Genomic DNA, 17,559 nt, shown 5'->3' on the forward strand with positions numbered 1-17,559 from the left:
TTGATATTATCCAGTAACAACCCCTTGAGGCATTTTTTTTTCCTCTACCATTTCAGCAGATATTTCTGCAAGCAAAAAGGAAAAAACAACAATAATAATAAAAAAAATACATACGATACCAAAAGTTACATACTTTTAACAATAAAAATGCAGTACAAAAATGTAAAGTTAACTTTTTGGCATATTATCTGTACTGTCAGTAAACAAAAAACAGATTTTTTTTTTCTTAAAAAAAATAAACTAACAAAAAAGAAAACCCCCAAAATAACCTCTTTAAAAAACCAAACCCAACCTGCCAAGGATATCCACTATTAAGGTTTATGCTAAATCTTGCACAAAAACTCCATGAGAAAAATACACCAATAGCAAAATAAGTAAAAAGGACCTGCAAAAAAGTAAGGAGTTTTACAGTCACACTTTTTTAAATACTTAGGAACGCATATACAGAAGCATCAGCATGAAAATACTTCAATATTTTACTAGAAACGCTAACTTCATACAGTTTCTTTATTTAAATATCTGCAATTCTCAACTCTAATAATACTGGAAAAAAATGACCTTTTGTTTTGAAGGCTCTGTGAGTGTCCATTCTGGTCAAAACAGCCCCAGCTCCTGCTCGCCCGAGTCAATGGAGCCAACTTTGTTCCTTTGATAAGAATCCATGTCAAGTCCTAAGTAGCTTGGTTTCTTTTGATATCACCAGTCTCCCTCCCGCAGCTTTCAGCCCAACTACGTCCCCACTAGCTCACTAACTCTTTGCGTTTTAAATTTTCCCCTTCAAGCAGAACTGCAAAACTGCCTGTCTCCCCACAAAAAGGATATTCCACTTTCTATCGGCTGTACTCTTCCTGTTCATCCTCAGTCATAAATACATTAAGGCCAACATAACAAAAAAATCTCATCAGCACTGAAGGTCTCGGCAAACACATAACCACATCCTGCTCCCTGTGAAGCAGCCGCCACAGTGGCCTACAAACTGGACCTTGCTTGTTCCTTGAGAGTTCTTACGTGTACAAAACCCCAGATTGTTCCTTCTCTCCTTTGTCTCAGTTTAATCTCTCCTTTGCGCATGGGTGTAAAGTTTCTCTTCCCCCTTCCTTGTCTCTGGTGCAGCCGGCTCTGTCAGTTGTTGCCCTGTGACTGCTGCAAGGCTTTGTGCATGGCAGCAGAGGCAGAGGAGGGTTTGATCCAGGGGACGGTGAGCAGGGAGGAGGTGGTGGTGGTTGTCATGGTAACCTGAATCATCTGCTCATTTTGGATCAGTCTAATGAGGGTTTTGAGACGTTCCAGTGATGACTGAGTCCCTTTCTGCTGGGCCAACAGGCTGGTTTTTAGCTCTAAGCATTTCTGTCAAAGAGAAGGGGAGAGAGAAGGGAAGACTGAGAATACATTCAAATCGGTGTCAAACATCTCTCCAAACATCCTTTTGTGTCTCGAGTGCACATCCTTCTTGAAGTATATTCTCCTCTGGGGATAGCAAAAGCATGGCTTAACGAATGGAGCAAAAACGGTGTCACATCCACTGCAGCAGCTAAGGTAACAACACTCTTCCACGTCCAAATGCATGCAGAGGGTGTTTCTGACCTTGTCCTGTATGCAGAAATGCCTTCTGCACTCCAGACAGGTTGTCAGCCTGGGACTGTAATAGCTGTATTACTGGAAAGCCACAAAGCCACCAGTGAGGTCTCTCAATCTCGCCCAATGGCACTGACAAAGATTTGAGGGATAAACCTCACCATGGTGCATTTTGTGCCTGCGACAGATTTTATGGAATTGGTACTGTGAAAGTAAGCTGTTCTCTCTAAACATGGTATCAATAAATTTCTGGTGGAAAACTTAGAATCTAAGAATCTTATCTATCTTATCTATTATATTATCTTATATGTTATCTATCTTATCTATTAGATTAGAATCTTAGAATCTAATCTATTATACCACAACAGTCACAAGAAAACCTTTTTATTGTGGGGTGGCCAAACTGCACCCCACCATCACTTGAAATGTTTCACACAAACTTACATGAAAATGAGCATGAGAGCAGGAGCCAAACAAAAGCATCCCAAATCTCCCTCTTCTCCAAGAGGAGATGAGGAAGAATCACTAAATCTCCCTCCTCTCCCCAACTGCTGCAGCTACCATCCCATCCACTGAACACCGGCTGGCCCATGAGGGACTATGTCATGTACCAAAAACCAGAGCCTGCCTGCTAGATGGAAGGGGATGGTGGCCTCTCTATCACCTGACACCTCCCAGTTTCTTTCTCCTGTTGGTCTCAGAGTTCTGGCAAAACTGGTGACTTGTCCACAGATTGGTCCCCTTTGGCTACAGTGGGGTGGGGGAGTCTCCAGCTCTGGAGAAGTGGCAAGAGCTCAGCTGAAAGTCAAGTTGTTCAAAAAGACACTGTGTGGAGCTGCTCAGAGATTGGTGTACACAGGTGAAATGTCAGGTGAAAGATAAATCACATTCTGTCTGTACCAAATAATACCATTTTACCTGGGGGGTATATGCAAGTTCTCTCTTTAATTTAAATCTCTTTTAAGGAAAATATCAGAAATGAAACTGCTGTGTGCTGGAACACCTTCAATTGCTTTTCTCCTTTCAAGTGGACATATCTCCAATAAATGTAACCATTGTCTGATATTACCATTTAAAAAAGACTGTCTCCCTCTAAAAGATCCTGATTCTGCTTAGGTAGAAAACTTATGCTTTTGACAATAGTGACATATAAATGATAGCTGAATGCATCCCCACATGCCTTTAATTTCATGAACACCTCATGCTACTGTACCCTCTGAAGCATTGGAGATATTCCATACATCAGAGTCACTTCTTCATACATGTTTATTTCCATTTGTGGTGGTGGTGACTATACACAGTTACAGGGAATATTCCCCACTGTGATGCCTTTTAATAAATCAATACTTTTCCTTCTTTATTTTAAATGCAATAAATATTTTAGTATGCCTCCTCTGGATAATTGCAGTGGTAAAGCAAGTAGTGACCAGTTACTCCTGCAGCTGCCACTTTGATTTTACCAGGGTAAGAAAGTTTCAAATATTTATTGAGCCTGCCATGCAAACTAACAGCTACCGCTTAAGAGTGGGCCTGAGGTGAGCTAGCCCCAGATAAGCTCCTTCCTCCATGGAGGACAGGGATTGATTATAGCTTTGATTTCAGCCCACTCATTATTGCCAGAGACTGGTCCTCATAGCACAGTATGCATGGAGACATCTCCAGCAAACAGAGTTGTGAATCCGTTTTCACTCATGGAGAGGTTGTAACACCATTTATCCTCTAAGACAAATAAGGATGGCTATTTCTACCCCATCTCAGGAATTCTGGAGCTGATGGACAAGCAGCTACCAATGGAACACATGCTTGTGACTGATCTTTCACCTGGAGAATGGAAATGCCTTAATGTCACTGGATAGATCAGAGCTGTGTAAGGCACTACGAGGAAGGCAGGCACAGTTACTTTGTGTTTTTATGTGTGCAACAGGACTTCAGTCACCAGTGATTTCTCCTCCTCAGGCTGCCCAAGCAGTTTGCTTTTGTGTATAAAGCAAGTCCACATGTTTTTCCTCACACAGAAGTGTATGCATGCTTCAACATCTAGCTTTGGAGCATAAACATTTTTCTAGCCATGAAATACCAGTTTTTCAAGCATAAATTCTTTATAAACATCTCTGTGGGAGACTGTCCCCAGTAAGCAGTCCTACCTTTACTGCATTGTTGAGAAGTCGATCTTTTTCTTCTAACTGTCTATGCTCACTCTTCAGCTCACTGCTTCTCTTTAATAACTTCTGTTTCTCTTGTTCTTTGACTATGGAACAATAACAGTAAGGATGCAAAAGTTAAGAAAAGGCCATATACCAAAACTGTGTGCTTGACACCACAAAGCAGAAGCATGTGTTTTGAAAGGTGAGCTTAAGGTCTCAGAAGCCTTTTGTCAGCAAGTACAGATGGCTAAATCTGGAGTTTCTGTTTGCATGTCAACAACTAGCATGCAGGACAACCCAAAAGCTATCATGCACCTTTAAGATGAACTAGAAACAGCCCTTGGACCACATGTGACCCTGGAAGTCTTCAAGAAAGAGGTGTAGGGTATTTAAGAACTGGTCAGCTACCTGGTTCAGGTTCAGTGACCCTGGGTGAAAAGCACAGATCAAAACAATGCCATACTTCTGAAAAGCTCCTTACAAATACACTCTAATGCCAAACAGCCAAACAGCCCATTGTAAAAGTGCAACAGGGAGCAAAACAAGAGTAATGGCCAATGTATAATAATACACCATCTGATGCTAATGACTGTGATACCAAATAATAACAAAACAATTATAGACTGGTATTACTGTAGTACATGAGATACTAATCTGGCATCATGCTACAGACCCAACTGTACAGCTCTGCTTAGCCTGACCGTGTCTCTCTGCCTCCTAGCCTGACATGATTCTGCCTCAAAATCAAAATCCCATTTTTAGCCCTGTTCCCAGGAAGGCACCACTTCCATTATAGCCTCCTCCACTGAGTGAAATTCCTCTGAGATCAATCTCAGATTCCTCAAAGAGCAAAGATGGAGAAGGAGCAGAGAGAGAGAAGGGAAGAGAAAGTCACCTACTGTTCTCAGACATAGCCTCTTATGGCCCTTTGATTAATACTGCCACGATAACTGGTAGCATTACAACACTACTTTAGTATCAGTGCCACGAAGGATTCAAATGGTATCGCCCATCACGAGCAGAGAATCGCTTCTCAAAAGCTGCGTCAATCCCTACCTGTTTTATGAGTAACATAGGAGTGAACAATAGCCAGAGTTCCAGTCCATGGCACATTGTCATCTTTCTTTAACACCTATAAGCCCAGGAAACAACAGAAAGTTAGGACCTCACAAAGGCACACATTAATGTTTTTCTTCCTCCAGCCTCACAGCTCTGCAAGACCTGTCTCTAGGGTCCCTGTCTCAGAATTCACAAGCTGAGAAGTAATGAGATAATAATTCGAGTAGCACCCTCCACTGGGGATCACTCCTTTTCACATCCTTGTACCTACCAAACAGTGCTAAAGGGGGTTGCAAAGCCTCTGCTTTGTGTTGTCACGACGAGAAGACACTCTTCAGCCCTTGACAAGCAGACCTCCACACTGGTGGAGTATACAGGAGCATTGTGGATGGTCCACAGGAAAACATGACTTTGCAGACCTAATCCTAGGCTGCTCTCCTCTCTATAACTATGTGCTAGAATTTCCCTTTGACATTTTCAAAGGAACGTAACAGTGATTTCAGTGCTAAACACAAAGAACTCTAAGGCACAAAATCTAACCCTCCACTCTACAGTTAAGTGACACTGCGCTGTTTTAGTAATTGTTTTACTGTTCCTGCAATCAGCATTATTCACAGCAACTAAACAAATTAGCATTTCTGACATAGCTATGATCAATAACTATCATGTAATAAATATGATTTAAAGAAGATGAAGCACACTCCTTACAGTTTTCAGATCTACTGGTGAAGTGTCTGCTTCTGACACTGTGTACTCATACATAATGTTTACATTACTTGTTTTGCAATCTACATGCTGGTGACTTTCTTGTAAAGAAGAGAAACAAAGGAAATGGAGAGACACTTTCAATCTTTTTCCAGGACAAACCTCAGCAGATATGATTACGGTGAAGAGATAATAAAAATACCAGAAATAAATGCTGCAAACTTTATTAAAACCTCCTCAGTAGTAGCTAATATGGTCCCCTAAGCTGTGACCATAGTTTAGTTTAATTTAGTGGTACACAGATTAAAGGTTTTTCCTATTTTCTCTTCTCAGTGTGCTATGCTACGAAGCTGGTGAAGGGCCTGGAACACAAGTCCTGTAAGAAGCAGCTGAGAGAACTGGGATTGTTTAGTATGGAGAAGAGGAGGCTCAGGGCAGACTTTATTGCTACCTACAACTACCTGAAAGGAAGGTGTGGGGAGCTGGGAGTCGGCCTCTTCTCACAGGTAATTAGTGATAGGACCAGAGGGAATGGCCTCAGGTTGTGCCTGGGGATATTTAGGTTGGAAATTAGGAGACATTTCTTCTCAGAAAGAGTAGTCAGGCATTGGAACAGGTTGCCCAGGGAGGTGGTAGAGTCACTGTCCCTGGGTATGTTCAAGGAAAGGTTGGACCTGGTGCGTAGGGACATGGTTTAGTAGGTGACATTGTTGGTAGCATGATGATATTGGAGGTCTCTTCCAACCTTAATGATTCTATGATTCTATGTCCCATGTAGCTTACCTTCTGTTGGCACTTTGGACAGACCCAAACCCCCTTGGGGGCAGTTTTGAGGGGTGGGTCCAAGCAGTTGAGGTGATATGCCCTGGGACATGTGCCACAGGGCTGCAAGTTAACGCCACGCTTGCAAGCAGTGCAGTGTTCATCGTGGTGGATCTCATTCTGCAAGAGAGGAGAAAGAATGGCTTGGGTCAATTCAACTCATTGAGCACTTCTCCCTAGGCAGCACTCACAGCCACTGTTCCAGCAGCTAGGCTCATTCAAACACAAAATCTACGTGTCAGAAGCACCCTGGCAGCTGTAGAAGGCAACAGATATAACGGTGTATGACAGCAACAAATACAAATAAACAAGACAGAAGTGAGTTCCCTAAATTGATATAGATAGAAAAATAAAAATCAACTAATCAAACACAGGAAGGAGTCAACTAAATAGCCAGTTTGTGATGTTAGAATTATTTCATTTGTTCTTGATAAAATGTCACTCTGACACATGTATCAACATGGGCAGCTCTACTTTAAAGCGTGGGTAAAAGCCAATATGTGGATTACTTGTTCTCCAAGTCCAAGGCTGAAGGAAGCAAGCAAGCAAAAGTTTCTGGGGAAAAAGCAGTTCCATGTTTTATGCCTCAAAGAGCAGTTAAGAATACAGTGTGCTCGAGTATAGCTTTTCCCTACGTACCCTCCTTTTGTGAACTCCTCTAGAGGGCTCGGCTCCTCTGTCCCTCTGTTCTCCCTTTTGCTAATTGTTTTCTGTTCAGACTCTAACAAACTATCTCCAACAAGACTGATTAATACTTTGTCTGAAGCAATCTATAACATGAACTAAGACTCATCAACAAAGTTACAATGTAATGTAGTAAATAGCTATGCTAATCTGATGGCAATGCTAATTACTCTTTGTATAATTAAGTGCATTTTAACAGAGACCGATTTTGAAACTTTTATGGTTTGTGAAACATTACAAAGAAAATCTAAATTTTCCTAATATTTTTCCAGCAAGGAGAATAATAATGTTGTATCTTTGTTAATTCCAAACATATATTTTCACTTTTAGGGTTATTAATTATAATGTTTCATGATAATTTTAGTCAGGTTTACATCTTGAATTTGAAATCAGTCCTGTCAAAACCAAATCAAACCAACAAACAAAAAACCCAACTCTCCAAATATTACTGTTTAAAAATTATCTACTCTAAATTTTTAAATGCAAACTAAAGAGATTTAATACATATAACCTATAATGGTCATTCATTTTTCTTAAAATATTCATTAAAAAAAAAAACACAACAAAACAAAACAAAATATCTGGAATAGCACTTTCTCATTTAGGGGATTCTACAAAGGGATTAAACTCAAGCTGTGTATATGCAAGCCCTTAAGATTCTGCCTCTGAAATTGTAACTCTGAGGTGCAAAGATTTACATAAATGAGAAATATTTCCCGAAAGTAGTATGAAAGGCAAAGAGAATACTGCAATTCTGTAGTAGAGACTACAATAATCAGAAGAAAGATCTGAACTACACAGTGATGAAAAAAGACACTGGTAAATACACAAATTTTGCTACACATACCTTCCAGAATGGATCCTCATTTGCTAGCATGTGAAAGAAGGGTAGAGAACAGATTAGTGGGAAATATATCGCTGCAATGAATGCTAGTTCTCAGCTATGGGAGAGATTTTAGTCAAGCTGTGAGGTGGGACATTGTCAAAATTAATGCGATAAATTCTTTTCTTTGGGCAGAAAAGAATGCAATTACAAACAGGAGAATGAGCAGCAGCAAGTATTTCTCAAATTGAGATTTTAAAATTTACATTGCAGGAATCCAGCACCCAAAGATCTGATAATATGAGAAGCACAGATACTATTTTCAGTTTTCAAAATGTTTACTGTGGAGCTCTTCTCTGTGTGTCACTGGTCTGAAAGTCTTTCTTAAGGACTTCAGCTTGCTGAGTGTTTAACAATCTGGCCCTGAACCAGCAAGGCACTTAAGCAAGTGCTTAACTTGGAGTACAAAAGTGGTACCACTGACTTACTGTTAAATACGCTTAAATGTTCAGCTGATTCATGGCCAAAGTGTTCAGCTACTTGTGGGAGAGTTCTGTGTTATCATCAGCTCTTTATCATCAAGCTTCTCCCACCCAAAATGCTACTGTTTTCCGACCTTCTGATGAACTGAGCTCTGGTGATTGCATTCACAGCTTGATAGGAACAAGAAGCACCAGAGCTCTCTGGAAAACAGGCCAAGCCTTTCATAAAAATATTTGTGACATTGATCACACTTTGATCCAAAAATAAAAATGGAGAAAATGTTAACAGCTTTATGGAAACTGCACAGTAGCTTGTGATTTTTGCTGCTGACTCATAAGAGACAGGTACATGCTGTTCCAGTGACAAACAGCTGATGGAGAGGCCTTTCTTTGGATTGGATTGGTGACAAATAAACTCATATTTCTGTCCTTAGCTCCTTTGGTTCCCTCCCTGACCACAACTGGGAATACAGCTGTCCCAGTGTGAGCCCAGCAACCTGTGAGTTGCACACATAGAATATGCAGACACAGAGACACCATGCTCACACACATGTGAAAAGAGGAACATAGCAAAGGAACAGCTTCACCTAAGTTGGACCAAAGGCCCAAGGTCCTTTGCTAAGAGCATCTAACTCTGCTGCTCAGGCAGAGTACAAGAACTGGACAAGCACAGCATAATTTTTTAAATAAATTATTTTTTTTTTTCAAAAATTAATTTTCATAAATCACTATTATTATTTTTTAAATACTCCAGAAGTATCTTCCCAAATGCTAGCAGTCTGTAGTTTATGGGTTTCCCTAACCTGGAGTTTGCATCTTCATCTTTACATTTAACAGACTTAGATAGATTTTTCTTCCATAGATTTACCTGCCTTTCCCAACAATTGTAGCTTCCTTTGGCATTCAGTTCCATAAATAACCACAGACTTATAAAATCTGCAGATGTCACTACATACACAAATACACACAGAGAGATCCATGGGTATATGACACCACGATTACTCAGGGGGCATAAATGTTATTCAGATAAACAGAGGCTTGATAATTTAAGAGTCTTTTCTACAAATGATGTATGTCAGGGGATGTGCCCTCATTTCAGGTAAGACATTTTCAGATAAATGAATCCTGTTTAATTGACATTTTGCTGAAAATTTACAAGAAATGTTCTCTTCTGTATTTCTGGAAATTACAGTTGTTTCTTGTACTTCATAGAGGTATTTTTAGTTTGTTTATTTCTCTTTTCAGCTCAGTTTTATTGTAAAGTTCTAGACATTTTAAAGTATGTCAAACTATGCTTTCTAGTTAAAATTAAACCAAAGATGGATTTTTTAAAGGAGTGTTTTATAGCAGAAGGGGCAGACAGCTATGCACTAAAGGCAGACAGCTACACCTCTGTTATTTCAAGCTGTCTGGGACTGCATCTGCCTTTGGTCAGAGCTTACATCACATTGTGCATAACGGTGCCCAGTGCATGTAAGTAATTACAACCTCCAGAGGTGGGGGGTCTGCTCTAAGGAAGTTCAGCGTAAGATTGACAGAATCTGCAGAACCCCAGCACAGATTCTGGAAACTGGACGAACCAAAGATACAGGAACCAAATAGGAATTAACAATTAAGGAGAGAGTGCAGTGGCTTCCAAGCAGCTCAGTGACAGGCACATTGCTGGAACTATGTACCCTGCCTCCTTCCTTGCAAATCAAATGGTAAACGTGGATGAAAGAAGGTCAGAGATGTCAAATCCTAACTTAAAAGAAATCTATGAAGGGGCTAGAAGCATGGCTTGCAAACATTGCCATTCCCTCCAGATATGTGTTTACCAGGGAAAAACAAGTGGTATGATAAGACAAATAAAAATTATAATTTTAATTTTCAGGCTAAAACTGAGCTGAGAGTAACATTCTTTGAACTAGAGCTTACACGAGGATGGGCTCCTGCTAAGAGGCATGTCGTCATAGCTGTTTACCGTGTAATAACCTCTCCTGTCCTCTGACACCACATGCACTTGAGGCATATGGTAAGTAGGCCAATTGTCTGCATCTAGCACATGAAGTTTTGAAAGTAGAGAAGCACCGTCACATTTAAGATGGCGATCCTGTGGTGCAGGAATGCAAGGCAAGGCCAGAAAGGTGACTAACACTAAACATGACATTTGACAGGCATACCAAACAACCACTGAAAAACTGTCAAAACTTCAAGACTTAATTGAAATTATTCCTATAAATACTCCTAAAATGGAAATAATATTTGAATCTGAAAAACGCCTGCCTTCCCTTACTTTTAATGCACAACAACAGAGCCCAAGTTAAGAAGGCAGCACAAGGGCAAGGATATAATCACACTTCTCTATTTTTCTTCTCTTCTGAAATGCAACTAAAGTTTCTTGCATTGTCTCTTAAATTCCTACATGGGCCTCATCTAAAGAATTAAATTGCACTTAGTGTTGTCCTTGTTTCATCTCCCACTTCTCAACCCTTTGCCTTCTCTAAATGTTGCACATTTTTCCATGAATGCGCTCTTCTCATGAGCTATTCATCATCTTCACCAAATGGATCCTCTGAGCTGTTCTTTCTCAATGCTTTTACCATGAAATTTTCATTTTCTGAAGTTCTTATAAATACAAGGTTGGAAGGCGTCTTCAAGGCCATCAAATCTAGTTTTATGTCTCCAGCTCTTGGACTGAGAAAAACTGTGGTTTTCAGCAGTTGTTTTTAAAGCAAAAGATGTGGTATATTTCTAGCCCTTGAGGATGGACAACAGCTTCTTAAAGTTGACAAGAAGAGGCAAACGAAAAGTCCAGAATATAATTTTTTTAGAGCCCAATTTTTCAACACGTTTTTAAGTAGTTGGAGTTGGCAATACTCTCTTCTTGAATCAGTCCTCTAACTTCATTCTGCTTACAATACTAGAGATCAGATTTGCCATTGATTGCAAAGTCTTTGGATCAGTTTCTATACAGTCCTGACCTTTAGCTTTATCCTTTACCCATTTTTGCAAGTAAACCATCTATTTTCACTCCACACTAAAAAGCGCAGGAATCTTACACAGAGCAATGCCCTATGGCATGCTAGTAGTAATTCCTATGAAATCCTGCTATTAAATATTTAATGTGTCATCAGAGCAATAGTATATTCACTTAAAAATATGCTTACCTCTTGTTGAAAGGAACAAGGGATTATTCAAATAATTTGAGGCAAGGCGTTTCCGCTGCAAGGAAAAAGAAACCATAGCATCATTGAAAGGTGTTCTAGTTGTCTCTTACTGTTCCATATGGCTATACTTTCTATGAGCTTCCTTCATACATAACCAAGTATCCAGAAGCTCGTTCAGTGACTTAGATTATTCATTACTTACCCTTAAGATAGCTATATAAACAGTTGCATTATTTACCTTTCTAACAAGTTCTTCACAAAGCAGTTTTACATGCATTAGATTTTATTAACAAGAGAGAAATACAAATTGCATTTTATTGACTGAATTTCAGTATACGTTCCAGGCAACTGCAACAGTAACTCCAAACCTAGCAGATAACATCCATAAATGAAAAATTGCATAATAAATTGTTTCTGTGAAATGACATCTTTATTTGCATATACAGAAATAGAGATGGATTTCCCACCTGCAGAAAAACATCACTATCCACCGTGACACTTGCCCACAGTTAGTAGAACCATATTTCCTTTGTAAGCTACGCATTAGGACCCAAGTCAAGTATTTCTCTTTCAGAAGTTAATGTATATGACCTCTAGAAGCTTGCAGTCATGTCAATCTGCTGTGGTTATTAAAGACCTTCAAACTTGCAAACACAGTCCACTGGAAACCTGACTGAGATGTTTAACTAACTGTAATGCAGTCCATCAGCAGCTTAGAAGATGGTAAAAGCTGTTGGTCAATAGCTACCTGGGCTTCATTAACAGTCAACATAACCCTTAAAGGCTCCTCTAAGCCATCATCGTACAGCAGGACTGGAAACAGTACCATTTTCCTCCATTAGATGTTAAGTCTATGCTTGGAGGAAAAGTAGATTTTTTTGTGGCTAATAAATAATTTTTTCTGTGATGAGTAAACCGTTCTTTTCTAAACAGGTGCATGGCAGTTTGTTAAGGAATTTTGAATTGATGTTTCTTTGTTCAAAATATATCCAGTTAGAAACTTAACCCTTTCCTACGCTGAAGGACAACAACAAAGAAGCTACCAAGAGTGGGAAAATAGAATGGTATCTCAGAAACATTTTTAGAAAAAAAAAGCTGTGAAAATGAAAAGCACACCATTCGATTGAAGACATAAGACTGTGATCACATTTTTGTAATCAAGGAAGGTAACATCACCACTACAGATGCTGAGCTCCTGCAGTTTTGAGGGGCATTGGCAAATAAAAAGTCTAATTTATATGCAGTTTCAACTTAAACAATCATGAATTAAAGAGCATTCTGTAGACTAACCGTAAACTAAACTGCACCAGAATGCCTAAAATGCCTCAAAATACCTCAATTCACTGATTAGCAAATCGATCTGAGCAGCTAATTGATCAGTGAAAAAACATCTGCCTCCATTTTACTTGAACAGCATTCCCCATGGTCAGTACTTAATGACAGTTCCTAATGAGGACACAGCTGATCAGCCATAGGACTCTTTTACAGACATTTCTTTCTCTGTGCCGTCCTTCACTTCATGATATGCTTTTGAGAACAGATATAATAAGGAGTATGAACTAGGGGTGCAGCAGACCTCCTTCATCACCCCCTCCATCTCTGCTCCAAGATAACTGAGTTTCTCATGAACATTGATTAGACTACAGTCACAAAACTTGATTGTAAGTTATTTTAATAAACTCATCAGGACAAAAAGGCCTAAGAGAAGACACTGCAAATGTAACGGTAGCAAGCCTAAGGTTCCTACTGTGTTAAACACTGGGTATATGAACATAAGTATTTGCTCTGAAGAGGTTGCTGGAGAAAAACCGAGTCCTGAAGAATTCAAGTGCCCAGAGAGGGAGCATAAAAATCATATTTCAAAAAAAAAAAAAAAAAAGAACAACCAAGTTATCACTGATAGCTTTCTTCTTAGCCTCATCTGTCTGCTGTCTGCTAACACAGACATTTGCAAAAATTTTGGTATTCCAAAATTTCATCACTGATACCTACGTAAAGAAAACTTACTTTATCTAGGCTTAAGGAACCCAGAACATGGAGTAATCTTGCTTAAATGGAAAGCTGGCTGCAAATCAGTTTAATTTCTGCAGAAAGTTCAAATAGTAACCCCAAATTGTGGTAAAATGTTAAAGATGGAATTTTAACATGCTAAATAAATAGAAACTTAATAAAAACACATTTTTAGAACAAGTTAAGTCTATTTACATGCTGACTTTATACCAGGTTTGCAATGCAATATTTTGTAGGGCCTAATTTTGCTATTGCCATAGATGTAACAGCATACACATAACAGATGATAGAGATCATGCAGATCCATTTTATTTTTAATTACGCATTATTTTACTTATTATGCAGGCTTTCTTACCCTCTGCACAGTACACTGATTCTTAAACCAGTATGTTCCTTTTATGAATGTCTATAATAAAAAAAAAAAACACTAAGTGAAGTTCTCTGAAGATAGGAATAGGAAAAGAGGAATGGCCATGCAAGTCTGAAGATAATGCAGCACTTCTATTCTTCAGGTCTAACCTAATGGGATCATGTGTATAGGTAAAAGAGTAATTAGATCCCACATTAATTTAGTCCTCTCAGCCGTTACTAAAACTATCATGAGTGCTAGTTTGAAGTAAGTGATGTTGTGGGGTGAAAACCTGTCGCTTAGCTACTGAAAGACGTTTAGATGTAGAGCTTAGGGAAATGGTTTAGTGGGGACTGTTAGCGTTAGGTCAGAGGTTGGACTCGATGATCTTGAGGTCTCTTCCAACCTAGAAAATTCTGTGATTCTGTGATTAAATATTTTTTTTTCTTTTCCACATCAATATATCTTTACAACTGAATACATGGCTCTGCATTCATATATACTTTTGTAATAAGAAGTACTTAAACCTTTTATTGGCATGAAATAGCACTGTGGTAAAAAAAAAAAAAAAAGTGAATTATCAAGTACCTCGGTTTCCAAGAGTCCACTGTAGGCTGGATTCGCTGTGCTTCTTCTCTTCCTTTCCTGACGCTTGCTCTGGATTTCTGTAACCATGGAAAAAAGCATGAATTGTATGTTTCTCATTCATCAGGGAAAAATGTAGCTCTAACTTCTTAATCAAGATGCTCTTACCCTCAACCTCTTAAGCTCTGTGTTCAGGTTCAGTTTCTAAAGTGTTAATTGGGTTGCATCAGCATTAATATCAATGCTGACATTAATAAGATTTTCCTTGTAAGACTCACAACACAGGCATGTTTTTATTTTTCCCTTCCTCCATGGTGGACTTCTGCTGTCCTACAAGATTTTTATGATGATCCCTTCAGACACACATATAACAAGCATCAAGAAAGAGCTTTCAAAATGCTATCAATGACTGCTATTAACAAAAATTAAGCATACAAAGCAGTTAAGCCTTGAAACCCATATCAGATGAAAGTATAGAGATCCTTTTAAGTTTCACTTATATTACTTTTTCTCTGCAGAGGGTAGATTCAGCTCTAACTAGGGCACTATGACTTATTCATCCAAAATAACACGGCTTCATGATCATAAACTTGCAAAGTATTTTTGTGAGCTGTACATATAACTGTGCCACTTGAAAGAGCAGTGCAAAAATAAGCTCATTGAATTGCTGGCCTGTTTGGGAAAGGGGGAAGAACAGGAGAACTCCCTTCAACTAAATGGTAACACCTATCGAAGATGGCACTTACTCGGGACTGCATTTAGCAAAAAATAAGTCATGTGAAATCTTCTGGATACACACACAGAAAAAATGAGCAAATTCCTGGCCCACTGAAATCTGCAGATTTAATGCCACTTTTATCTGAACTAGGATTTCATTTCCATCACACGGAATTTTTCCAGCTCTTTATGTCTGTTCAGAATGGTGAGATTATTATAAGCGTGTATTTTACAGTCTACTTTTTATTCCAATAATAAGGTAAGAGCAGACATGCTTTAGCAAGGAGAGCCCCCCAGCATCCATCCCATGACGTGAAGTGTGTGCAGCTGGGCTGATGCTTGTTCCCCAAGTGAATATTTTATGGCAACGTTCACACTCTGCAGTGATAAACTACAGAACTCTTTTTAGTCTAAATGCCCCTCCCATGGTTGTGATACCTCCACTCTTTTTGTTCTGAGTAAATTTCTCAGAAGGAGCAGAACTGGCAGGAACACTAGCCTGTCAGCCCATCAGAGGACCAGGAGCACACCCAACAGAAACTCATGACACCATCTGGTTCTTCAGAAAGTCTAGCATCTTTTGCCAATGTGTGAGACCCATCCCAGAAGGTCCTCCGGGCCAGAAAATGGTCTCAAGGATATTGAGCACTATCTCCCATTTGCAATCCAACAGTAAGATACAGTCCAGCTTTCAGGATGTCTACAATACACGGGAATTGGATTCCTGGCACACAGTTCTGGCTTCCAGACACCCTTTCCAAATTGAAGTTGATCACTTCTCCACAGAGTAAAAAGGGCAGTGTGCCACAGTATGTGGTTTGAGTATTGCTGGTCACGTCCTGAACACGGTGTCCGTAGGGACAAGGCCAACACTCTGCATGGATTTTGTACAGCCCTGAGTTCCCAGATACTGATTTGAAACTTCTCATTCACAAAGCACTGTTGGCTAAGCCGCCACTCTTGCAATGGTGGATGTAGCAGACAGAAACTGGATAGACAAGAAAAACAGAGGAGCAACTACTTGTGTATTCTGGCTGGGTTTTCCCACTGGCATGGGAACATGTCACCTCTCACACTCAGGTGTCTCTCCTAAGGCAGTTCAAAGAGTACAGGCAGGTCTGATTCACAGCCTGACATGAGACAGACATATGCTGCCATGCAACTCCTGGAGCTGTGCAGCATCTCAGTATGAAGAAACGTGCTATCTGGGACTGCACTGAGATGTGCAATAAACCCCATTTCTGAAACCACTGCCAGCATGTCGTTAACATCCTTGGTGCCATGAAACCTCCAAACAGGAAGCCATTGTATGGGTAACACTTCTGCTCCACCACTGAAGTATTCCCTACAGTGTGCTCTTCTAGCTATGAAGAAATTGCCATCCTGGAGCTTCCAAACCCTTTGGCAGCCTATGAAGGTAATCTGGCAACTGCAGCAGGATGAGCACTACATGTGGATCCAACAGCCTGCCACAGAGCCACGGGAAGGACGATTGTTCTCCATATCAGTTCTTACAAAAGGAATGTGCTCCTGGCCAGAAGTGCCAGAGACATCACAAAAGAAGAACCTATGTGCCTTGATGCTGGCAAAGAAATGGAGGAAGTGGAGCTGTGCTGACTTTTGACTTTGGTCTCAACAGCATGAGCAGGAGCCATGGTTTCTGCAGCCAGCAGTGGTAACCCAAGCTACAGGGTCAGTGCATCCAGGGGCTGCAGCATCTCAGCACTCACAGCAGCACAGGGAAGAAGCTGGAGACAGACTGACTGCCCAGACAGACTTACTCCTTTTCAGAGGTTGTCACAAGGATGCAAGATTGGGACTTTCCACTGGTCTGGGAAAAGAAACAAAGGATTTGACACAGCAGAGCTTTCTGTATGTTGGGGAGCATAACTGCGCTGACTATCTTCACAAGAAGCCTGTGATGGATCTATAGTTCTCTGCCCTTTTGGGTCCCAGGTTTAAGAGAGAATTTCTTTAAGACATGCTCTCACCAAGGCAACAGAAATATTTGATGGAGCCTGACTCACACATGTGGTAGAGACCTGGAATACAGCTTTGGAAGAGGCATCACTGTGGTGCAGAAATAAAATCTGGCTGGGGGGAAAAGCAATTGCAGTGAAAATAGATGGAAAAAGAGATGGAGAAATGAACTAAAATAGCACTAGATGTACTCCACCTTATGCAGCCATCAGGGAGGGAAGGCACAATGTCAGCACTTCACTTATGGAAACTGTGAAAAAAAATATCCATGCTTCTGATAAAAGGAGTATGTACATCCAAGAGTGCATCAGTAAATAATCACAACCAGCTAGACCAGAGGCATAGACTGGTACACTATCTTTGTTACTTGTCACTTCTGCTAAAAAGTATTGAGAGTGTTTTCTCTTTCTTTTTCCAAACAGGGCTTAAAAAAGTAAAAATAAGTAATTTGGTTTAACTTATTAAAGCATTCCAA

At 39.9% G+C, this 17,559-nt stretch overlaps 1 protein-coding gene across 3 annotated transcripts in view; it reads right to left on the minus strand.

Annotated features, from left to right (window-relative positions):
• Nucleotides 1-1,122: 1,122 nt before the first annotated feature.
• Nucleotides 1,123-17,559, minus strand: part of PHF21B (PHD finger protein 21B) — a gene marked incomplete at both ends in the record, with an annotated part of 171,717 nt that continues 155,280 nt past the window's right edge. For all 3 annotated transcript variants that reach the window (XM_084306020.1, XM_084306019.1, XM_084306018.1), the window contains 7 exons: nucleotides 1,123-1,347; nucleotides 3,720-3,823; nucleotides 4,776-4,851; nucleotides 6,267-6,425; nucleotides 7,837-7,859; nucleotides 11,444-11,498; nucleotides 14,391-14,467. In XM_084306020.1, the coding sequence (XP_084162146.1) occupies nucleotides 1,123-1,347; nucleotides 3,720-3,823; nucleotides 4,776-4,851; nucleotides 6,267-6,425; nucleotides 7,837-7,859; nucleotides 11,444-11,498; nucleotides 14,391-14,467 (719 nt within the window). The remainder of the gene's footprint in view (nucleotides 1,348-3,719; nucleotides 3,824-4,775; nucleotides 4,852-6,266; nucleotides 6,426-7,836; nucleotides 7,860-11,443; nucleotides 11,499-14,390; nucleotides 14,468-17,559) is intronic.

Source organism: Netta rufina (genome assembly GCF_964035555.1).
Source record: "Netta rufina genome assembly, chromosome: 1".
In the NCBI taxonomy this organism is placed as follows: Eukaryota; Metazoa; Chordata; class Aves; order Anseriformes; family Anatidae; genus Netta; species Netta rufina.